The sequence below is a fragment of the Anolis sagrei genome, chromosome 4 (assembly GCF_037176765.1).
Source record: "Anolis sagrei isolate rAnoSag1 chromosome 4, rAnoSag1.mat, whole genome shotgun sequence".
Lineage (NCBI taxonomy): Eukaryota > Metazoa > Chordata > Lepidosauria > Squamata > Dactyloidae > Anolis > Anolis sagrei.
In genome coordinates, this window is record NC_090024.1 from 33746761 (window position 1) to 33757735 (window position 10975).

General features: G+C 39.5%; 1 protein-coding gene across 1 annotated transcript in view; it reads right to left on the bottom strand.

Annotated features, from left to right (window-relative positions):
• DPY19L4 (dpy-19 like 4) overlaps nucleotides 1–10688 on the bottom strand; it is a 35479-nt gene extending 24791 nt beyond the window's left edge. The window contains exons 1-4 of the mRNA XM_060775619.2: nucleotides 10493–10688; nucleotides 4390–4497; nucleotides 3390–3514; nucleotides 1640–1730 (exon numbers count right to left, since the gene is read on the bottom strand). Of these exons, the coding sequence (XP_060631602.2) occupies nucleotides 1640–1730; nucleotides 3390–3514; nucleotides 4390–4497; nucleotides 10493–10502 (334 nt within the window). The 5' untranslated portion in view covers nucleotides 10503–10688. The remainder of the gene's footprint in view (nucleotides 1–1639; nucleotides 1731–3389; nucleotides 3515–4389; nucleotides 4498–10492) is intronic.
• Between the last annotated feature and the right edge of the window lie 287 nt (nucleotides 10689–10975).

Genomic DNA, 10975 nt, shown 5'->3' on the forward strand with positions numbered 1-10975 from the left:
CTAGAAATAGTTTTCTAAGATCTACAGAGACACTCACTGGAACACCTCAGCAAGCGAGAGTCCAAAAGTGGCAGGCCCAAACCCAGAACCTCAACCAATGGCTGATACCCAATGAGAGACTCCCCCCTGGGCACACAGAGGACTGGGCGACCCGGAAGGCACTGAACAGACTGCGCTCTGGCACCACGAGATGCAGAGCCAACCTTCAGAAATGGGGCTACAAAGTGGAATCCTCGACATGCGAGTGTGGAGAGGAGCAAACCACTGACCACCTGCTGCAATGCACCCTGAGCCCTGCCACATGCACAAGGGAGGACCTTCTTGCAGCAACACCAGAGGCACTCCAAGTGGCCAGATACTGGTCAAAGGACATTTAATCAACTCTCATACTCACAAATTCTGTAATCTGCTTGTTTGCTTTGTTTCTGTTAGAAATGTAATATAATTTGACTGGTTGTTCTGACACGACAAATAAATATCTTATAAATTCTGGCTTGCCATAGCATCTGACCCTCCAAACATGCCATTTCCCTGATTTGCATGGTCCTATACAATGCAATTTAGATTTAAATACCTTTGCATGGCTCGCTGTAAAATGCAAATGCAGCTTACATTAAAATAATAGTCCAAATAAACAGTGCTACTAGGTGTTTCATCACTGTTATACCTTACTGCGTTAACAGAGGTACTCAACTTCTCAATGGACTTAAATAAAACACAATATTTTAGTAATTAAGAAATTCCCATTCAGGAACTGATCATGTCTCTGCCCCTCCTTAGAATAAATATTATGTTTTCAGATTACTGAGCTTAAAACAGAATTAAAAATAGACACAAACAAGAAGCAAGGAAGAACTCAGATGAAAATTGTCACGATTCAGGCCGCTGCCACACAGCTGGGGGAAAAAACCCACTTTATCTGCTTTGAATGGAATATATGGCAGTGTGGACTCAGATAAACCAGTTCAAAGCAGATATTGTGGGATTTTCTGCCTTGATATTCTGGGATATATTGCTGTGTGGAAGGGCCCTCAGATGATTAGTCAGAAGATGCAGAAACTTTCTTGAGATTTGTTGAGCTTTTTCTATTCTACCTGCTTCTATGCAGTTTGAACGTTTGCACACTTTTTCTACAATTCTAAGATGTCTATCAAATTAGGAACCTGCAAGTACTTATAACTTGTTTGATTTTATCTCAAGTCTCTATTTATTGGAAATATTATTCTTTTAATTCCCCAAATTTATTTATTTATTTATTTACTTTGCTTGTATACTGCAGTTTCTCAGCCTTGTAGGTGACTCAACGCGGTTTACAACAAGAGCAAAAGTCAATCCAACAGCATACAAAATTTAAAAACCATTAACAGCATAATATACAGAATGACACATCAATAACAACACATTATCGTCTCGTAACTAGAATCGTGATCCAATTCGTCTTCCATAATTCCGTTTCCTATATTCATCGTGTACATTGCATTGTTTAACCGAACGCCTGTTCAAACAGCCAGGTTTTTAGTTTTTTTCGAAACACCATTAACGAAGGGGCTGATCTAATGTGTAGCTATGCTAGATGGGAGATTTGGGGATATGTAGCTCAAAAAATGAACTTTCCCAAGCTATGGGCAAATTGCCTTACCTCTTTTAAAGGAAGGTGCCTTTATTAATTCTTTGTAAAATGAGTAGTAAATAGCACTATCACCCTGAAATGTGATTTCCCGCTCGAGCTCCTAGAAGAAGAACAAAACAAAATGATGTTCACTGCAGCAACAACAACAAATGATTTTTGACACACCATATTTAGGTTTCTTTTTTAAAAAAATGGGAAAAGTCATTTGCTTAAATGGAAATGACCTGAATCAACACAGCTTACTATTTATTGTTATGTGCTTTCAAGGTAATACAATTATAGATATTACAGGAAAAGACAAGTTTATTTATGTTAGTATAAAAAAAAGTGGTAGGATCCCTTTGCATTGTTTAAAACCGATTCTACTTCCTAACTGAACAGTTATTTCTAAGAGAGAAAATGTGGAAGGTTACTAAAATATATCATTATTGAAGCAAGAATCATCTAGGCACATGGATGGAAAAAAACAAACCAGTCCTCTCAACAGAAGAAGAATGGCTAACGAAGATCTGTGAATTAGCCGGGATGGACAAACAGACAATGCTAGAGCAGAATTCAAAAGGATCTTAACAGATTAGAGAAATTGGCCAAAACTAACAAAATGAAGTTCAACAGGTACAAAAGCAAGATGCTCCACTTATGCAGAAAAAATGAAATGCAAAGATACTGAATGGGGGACGATGCCTGGCTTGACAGCAGTAGGAGTGAAAAAGATCTTGGAGTACTTGTAGACAACAAGTTAAACATGGGCCAACAATGTCATGCGGCAGCTAAGAAAGCCAATGAGATTTTGGCCTGCATAAATAGGAGTCTAGTGTCTAGATCCAGGCAAGTCATGCTACCTCTCCATTCTGCTGTTGTCAGACCACACCTGGACTACTGCGACCAATTCTGGGCACCACAATTGAAGCTGGAATGTGTCCAGAGGAGAGTGACTAAAATGATGAAGGGTCTGGAGAACAAGCCCTATGAGGAATGGCTTAAAGAGCTGGGCATGTTTAGCCTGTAGAAGAGAAGACTGACAGGAGACATGATGAGGGCCATGTATAAAGATGTGAGAGGAAATCATAAGGAGGAGGGAGCAGGCTTGTTTTCCGCTGCCCTGGAGACTAGGACATGGAACAATGGCTTCAATCTACAGGAAAGGTGATTCCACAGGAACATGAGGATGAACTTCCTAACGGTGAGAGCTGTTCAGCAGTGGAACTCTCTGCCCTGGAGTGTGGTGGTGGCTCCTTCCTTGGAGGCTTTTAAACAGAAACTGGATGGTCATCTGTCAGAGGTGCTTTGAATGCGAGGTTGGACTGGATGGCCCACAAGGTCTCTTCCAACTCTATGATTCTATGATCAAGGAGAAATCACTAGCTAACTTTAAGAAACATTAGGACTTCATTTATCACCTTTCTGCAAAAAAGATGGGGGCAAACTTCAACTACTGGATTTAAGAATTAGAGGAGTGTTATCAAAAATAGAAGTGTGGGCATATAACGTTATTTAAAGGGAGTAGGAAAACAAAGAGTTAAAAGCAACAGACAATGAGTGTGAGGTTCATAGATTTAGTTCTAGAAGCTGTCTGTCTAATATGTGTTTATTAGTTTAGGCATGTTTTATGTAAGGATGATTGTCTTGGATTTCATGTTAGATGTAGAAGTTTTATATATGATGAAAAATGACTTGTATTGTTTGTGTCTTCTCTCCCCCCCCCCCTATATTTCTGAATAAAATTTAATTTTCTTAAAAAATAATTCTATTTCCTTACCGGTCTGCCAGAGAACCAGAATTTCCGTTCATGGTATGTTGAGAGGTATATGGCATACATCATTCCACTTAAAATTGCGGCAAGACAGCCGAAAAAAAGCTTTGCAAAACGTGGGATTAAGATATCTGAAAATGAATGTTGGAAGTTGTTCATTTTGCGCCTAAAGAGCAGTCTTTCAATATCAGAACAGTTTTTCTAACCCAGTGCTCAAGTTTTCTAAAGTAATTCTGGTAACCTGGTCAACAGGATCAGCCTAAGACCTACAGTTGCCTAAGATGAGTGACATGCGCACATCCATTTCATACAGAAAAAGTTGCTTGAACTAGCAGTTGTCCTGAGACATTCAGGCTAGTTTGAGTGGACAAAAAGAAATCAGGTTCTTTCAGCCTCCAAACACTGGAAGGTGCAATTATATATATTACATCCAAATATGTGCAATAAAGCCCTAAAAGGTTAAAGGTTCATTTCAAAGTGAAACAAACTCAGGGTGTGGTGGAGGCTCCTTCTTTGAAGGCTTTTAAGCAGAGGCTGGATGGCCATCTGTCTGGGGTGCTTTGAATGCGATTTCCTTGCTTCTTGGCAGGGGGTTGGACTGGATGGTCCACAAGGTCTCTTCCAACTCTATGATTCTATGAAATGCAGCCATGCAAAGCTATAACTGCTAGATGGTTTCAACAGTCTTTGGACTTATAATGTACCCAAGGGCTGTTTTGCTTTTCTCTGGAGCTCTAACAAGTCTTAATTTGCAGAATTATGTATCTAGAACTTAGAACTTTGTTGGGGCGAAAAAGCTGTTGAAAGAGGAGTCAGTGAATGTGGAGAAAGCAAATAATTTAAAATCTCTTCCCCCTCCTTCTCTAATTCTCTAAAAGCAATTTTACTACCCACAAATATTACACCTACCTGTAGTTTTATTGTACTCACAAATATTACGCCTATTTGCAATTGTATTATGACAGAAGTGAAACATCTAAAGAGAAAAAAATATGATGCAACTCACATCTCGGAGATCGTTTTGATTTTTTGCTTTCCTCATTGTCTTTTTTGGGAGCTTCCTCTTCAACATTTGGACAGTTAGGCTTCCTTCTTTGACTTAGATGCGCAGAGCCTGAAAACACATTTAGAAGTTACATTTAGAGATTACGTCTCGTACTCAAAAGGACTTCTTTTGGAGCAGGCATGTACAGCTCCCACAGAAAAACAGATTAGAGTGTATATGTACAACATTATTCATTTCTACTCAGAAGTCATTCCCACTGTGCTCAAAAGAAAGCAAAGCACAGGATAATAGACTTCTACCATTCCCTCTATTTCAAACATATACGAAGTCAATCATTACTTATGAAGCCAAAACATAATAAGAGGGAGTAATTACCAGACTCTGGAGACTCCTAATATTGAGGATGGAAGCCCGCAAAATATATGATTGTAGGTGCCACTTGTGACTGCCTCTGAAGGAGGCAAACACAACAAAGACCCCACCACAATTAAGCCTTGGAGCAGAGCTGGATTTTCAAACAGTGAATGCACTTCAGGATGTATGATCCTCCTTCTAAGCACGACAGGCAACTATTTTATTCCTTGTTTTGCTTTTGAAACTTTTAAAATTATTTCCCCCCCAAAAAACTAAATTAGACTTCTGTTTGCCTCCATTTCAACAGAAAGGACTGGTATGGGGCACAGTGGGTTGGTATGTATGAAAATTGCCTTACAGATTTTCTAAAGTTGCCCACTCTCTGCTACAAATACAATCAGAACCTGGAAAGATTATATTTCCAACTACAACTCCTAATAACCCCTATTCAGCATGGTTAACTTGAGCTGTGCCTGGAAAATCATGTGAGCTGCAATTCTTAAGGTTACCTCCTTCTCAGTCTAATATGGTACTGCTTCAAACAATAGAGTCAAATTATTCTGATCATTTTATAGAATGCAAGGTGCATCTATACAAACGCTAAATCCTATATTTTAGTGTGATGGCCTTTGCAGGTTTTAGTCCCCATAATTACTTCTAGTAAGTAGGTCAGAGGAGTTTTTCATGAGATTTGCTTGTGATTCCCTTTGCTTCCTGGAATCTCAAATGATCCATTAGCCTTGAAGGGGTTGGTTGTAGCTGTGATGCTAGCACTGACCAGAAAGGGATCTGCCAGTGACAACTCTGCCCACAGATTCATATGCTTCGTGCTGAAAAGTACACCAAAAGTATGACCTGCCAAAGGTATAGATCCAGAAACCAGTTGGGAAAGGCCCATGTTAGTCATGGAGACCATGAACCCCTGGGCTGCACCCAACAAACTCGTCTTCAGTGATTGCTCTGGAAACTAGGACTCAGAGCAATGGATTCAAATTATAGGAAAGGAGTTTCCACCTAAACATTAGGAAGAACGTTTTGACTATGAGAGCTGTTCAGCAGTGGAACTCCCTGCCTCCGAGTGTGGTGGAAGTTCCTTCCTTGGAGGCTTTTCAATAAAGGCTGGATGGCCAACTGTCAGAGGTACTTTGATTATGTTTTTCCTGCATGGCAGGGGGTTGGACTAGATGGCCCATGTGGTCTCTTCCAACTCTATTATTCTATGATTCTACACTGTAGGATGAAGGCAGTTTGACAACACTTTAACTACAATGACCTAGTGCTATGGAACCCTGGGAAGTGTAGTTTTACAAAGCTGTCAGCCTTCTCTGCCTCATAGTGCAGGTGCCTCAGCAAACTACAACTCCCCAGATTCTATAGTATTCAGCCATTACAATTAAAATGATGTGAAATGGCATTAATTCTACAGTGTTGACCTATAGACAAGATAAAGGGAGTCACAATTTTTACAGTTAGAGTTTCAATTTCCTATTGAAGACAAAAAATTTGCAGAGCGTGGCAAAAACAACAACAACATTAAAATATCCAAATCTTATATCTAATGTAGAGCAATTGGTTAAATCACATACATATGTAGTAACTTTCACTTTTGATGAAATGTAGAGGCAAGGTACAAAGTTGTTGCATTTATGTATGTTGATTTTGTAGCCCTGCTGAACTACTACCACAATACAGAAGCATGTCACACCTGTTCAATCTGTTGGCTTTCAAAATAAGGAAGGTTTAAATGCTTTTTTCACAACGTGAAATGAAAGTCAAGCAAGGTGAATACTAATAATAGACCTAAGATCTTTTACTCTATAAACTAATTGGGATTATTAGCGTTTCCAAAGGACCCCAGCAGTGAAGTGACGGAACAGTCAAAGCTCTTAACCATAAGCTTCAATAACTAAATGGAATGTCTGTGTCCAGAGGCAAAAATACTATCAAGATATTGAATACCAGAAAAGCCAGCTCTCGTTTGTGAATTTCCACATTGCAACTGGTCATTGCTGGAACCAGATGACTGTGCTTATCATGCAGTTTGGCTGCTTCAGTGTTTATGTTCATGTCAAACAGTTTTATCCGGTTCTTGAAATCCAAGGAACCTATAAACCAACTGCCATGAAAACAACAAAACTGCCAAGCAGTGATGTGTCATGGGCTGCAATTGCTCAAAGATCTATATGGAGATATATATCTACATAGTACAGTACTTGCTCCTGCTGTGAACTCAAGTAAAATCTACATTTTCTTTCAGCAGACTCTAAAATGGATAGAAGGATGTATAATCCATTTACCTAACTACGCAAGCACAAAGTTGCTTGAGGCCATCTGGCTTTTGATAAAGCCACTTGGTATCTGAATTTTCACTTCCGTCTGTTCCCCTGACTTGCTCATTATTTGTATATATTTTTCCAATATTATTCATGAGTCAAGACTAATGGAATTCAAATTATGACACTGGCCAATACACACTTTGGTTCCTGAAATATTAGACCAGAATCCGGGTATATTTGAACTGCTGATTCCAAAAATAGCATCGGTTTCTCCCTATCAGTTCTAGTTTTTTAGATACAGACCACATGCCATATACTCTGCTCGCCCACAGAAAATCATGATAACCATATTTAAGAAACTAGAGCTGATGCGGTCTATCCAATGCAATTTCCTGAATAGTGACCCAAATAGCCCCAGGAACAAACCTAAAAACCAAGACACCAGGATTTTTTGTTTGTTTGTTCAGCTGTGTTCTTGTTATCAGTTACAAGCATTATTAACCGGAATTTTGGACATCAGTTATTCAAATCGTAGCTGCAATTCCTGGAAATCGTAGCTTCAATTCCTGGTATTCCTCACTACTAGTTAGGCTAGTTTGTGTTAATGGAAACTGAAGGAACAAGAGAATGCATTATGTGCTTCTGCTTTGACAACTGTGACCCTCAAAATAAATACTGTTGAACAGCAACTCCATGGGCCATTCATAGAATCATAAGAGTTGGAAGAGACCTTGTGGGCCATTCAGTCCAACCCCCTGCCAAGAAGCAGGAAAATCTAATACAAAGCACCCCTGACAGATGGCCATCCAGCTTCTGTTTAAAAGCCTCCAAAGTAGGAGCCTCCACCACACTCTGGGACACTGCTGAATAGCTCTCACAGTCAGGAAGTTTTCCTAATGTTCAGGTGGAATCTCCTTTCTTGTATTTTGCAATTTCCGAATAGTGACCCAAATAACCCCAGGAACAGGCCTAAAACCTAACAGTTATACCAGTATAATTTCACTTTAAATGTCATAGCTGCCTTCTGCAGAAACCTTTAGTTTGGCAAAGCTCTAGAGAGCTCTGGCTGAGAATTTTAAATACTTTCCCTTCAAATTCCAGTTCTACTTTTCCATGCAATGGAGCTATGACAATTAAAGTGGTGTCAGGGTAATAAAATAGTGTCATGTGAAAGTGCTTGAACTGAACATGTTCAAAACTTCCCGTTTGACTTGTTTCTTCTTACTGTGTGTCAGAGAAAGAATTCAGTTTGCATTTTTCTTGTTGGGAGAAAAATTCGTCAGCATTAAACAAATCATCTGTGCTTTGCTGAGCATCTTCCAGTCCAGGCAGCAATACCCAACAAGCACACAGAATGCTGGTTGATGCATGTCAAGGCAGGTATTTTGAAAATTCCACCTCATCATTACAGTGAATGGGCCCAATGTATGTTTGCTTATAGAACTCAGAAAAAGTAAAGCAGAATTATTAAGCTGATACTCTTAAACCACCCATAACTGAGTAGTTGCAGAGTGATCCTCTCAACCTTGGGGAAAGGTAGATGAGGTCTTGATTCCTACTCGGTTTTGAAATAGATGTTGATGTGCTTATTGCTACTAACTATTGTATATTTAAAAGAGGCAGTGGTAGCTCAGTGGGTTAAACCACGAAGCTGCAGAACTTGCTGACCAGAAGGTCAGCGGTTTGAGTCCACGGAATGGGATGAGCTAGCCCCAGCTTCTGCCAACCTAGCAGTTTGAAAACATGCAAATGTGAGTAGATCAATAGGGAAGGTAACAGCGCTTCGTGCAGTCATGCCGGCCACATGACCTAGGAGGTGTCTACGGACAACATCTTAGAAATGGAGATGAGTACCACCCTGCAGACTTGACTAGACTTAATGTCAGGGGAAACTTTTACCTTTTACTGCATATTTAATTACACCTTTAGAATATTCATCTTCCAATTTATACTAAAAGGTAAAGGTTTCCCCTGACATTGAGTCTTGTTGGGTCTGGGGGATGATGCTCACAAATAATAATAATAATAATAATAATAATAATAATAATAAGATTAATAATAGTCTAATAGGCTTTCAGAAGACTTTAATTTGCTGACATCAAGCACTTATTATTGTTGTTGTGGTTTTTGCATTATTATTATTTGTGCTGGATGTCAGCAAGTTAAAGTATTCTGAAATTATTAGACTATTATTAATTCTATAATAATAATAATAATAATTTGTGCTTGATATCATCTAACTAAAGTCTTCTGAAAGAATGTTAGAGTATGATTAATCCTATTATTCTTACTATTTTGTGCTAGATACCAACAAACTAAAGTATTCTGAAAGTCTATTACATTATAATTAATCCAATAATAATAATGTGTCCTTGATACCAGCAAACTAAATTTCCAGAGTCTATTAGACTCTTATTAAGCTAATAATAATAACAACAACAATTTGTGTTTGATATCATCAAACTAAAGTCCTCTGAAAGCCCACTAGACTAGTATTAATCCCACAATAATAATAATAATTTGTTATTGATATCAGCTAACTAGTCTTCTGAAATCCTATTAGACTATTGTTAATCCTATAATAATAATTTGTGCTTAATACCAGCAAACTAAATCTTCAGTCTATTAGGACTATTATTAATCTAATAATAATAATAATAATAATAATAATAGTAATATTAATAATTTGTGTTTGATATCAGCAAACTAAAGCCTTCTGAAAGCCTACTAGACTATAATAATAATAATAATAATAAGTGCTGGATATCAGCAGTCTTCCAAAATCCTATTAGACTATTATTAATCCTATAATAATAATAATAATAATAATAATTGTTGCTTGATACCAGCAAACTAAGTCTACAGTATATTAGACTCTTATTAATCTAATAATAATAATTTGTGTTTGATATCATCAAACTAATGTCTTCTGAAAGCCTACTAGACTAGTATTCATCCTACAATAATAACAACAACAAGTGCTTGATATCAGCAAACTAGTCTTCTGAAAGCCTATTAGATTATTATTAATCCAATAATAATAATAATTATTATAATAATTTGTGCTGGACACCAGCAAACTAAATTCTTCTGAAGAACCCTTTCTTTCTTTTCTTTACACTTCCCAAAGAATTCTTAATTAAGTAAAACGAACACATTTACTTTTATGTGATGGAACAAACCAGAGAAAACTTGGGCCCTCCCTCCAGGTGTTTTGGACTCCAACTCCCACCATTCCTAACAGCCTACCGGCTGTTAGGAATGGTGGGAGTTGAAGTCCAAAACACCTGGAGGGCGGGCCCAAGTTGGCCCCGGGCCTAAAGAGGCCTCACCTGCTCTTCTCTCCCTATTTCCCTCGGCCTGCCTCCCTCCCTTATAACATGAAGAGGAGGCTCTGGCTTTTCCTCTCTCCGCAGGTGAGGCGGGCGGAACGGGAAGGCAGGCGCACCGCCGCCTCGAGAGCGATCACTCACCGTCCTCCATCTCCAGGCGCCGCCGCTGCCGCTAGAGAGCCTCCAGCCCCGTGCTTTCGTCCCACGAAGCCTTCCCTTCCCGAACACACCCCCGAGGGCCGCGAAGGGAGGCGGCGGCGGCGGCGTCTCACTTCCTGTAGAGCCCGCGCCCCCCTTCGCCTCTCCCTGGTCTTTCCCAAGCTGAAGCGGAACGCGATAGAGGGAGAAGGGAGGACCCGAGTTCCGGCCGTACCGAAGCCGTGCCAGTACTTCCGCGCTCAACTTCCGCCCTTTAAAGCATCACTAGGGTGGAATGTATGTGCAGCTTAAGTTAACGCCTCTGTCGCTCCTGCGGCTCAATGCTGTGGAATCCTGGGAGTGTGTTTTTGGCACTCATCGGCAGAGAAAGCTAAAGAGCATATACAATTCCCAAGTGGTCTCAAACTGCGTTAATTATACAGTGTAGATGCCGCTTGAGGTGCTGCTCAGATGCAACAAAAAAAA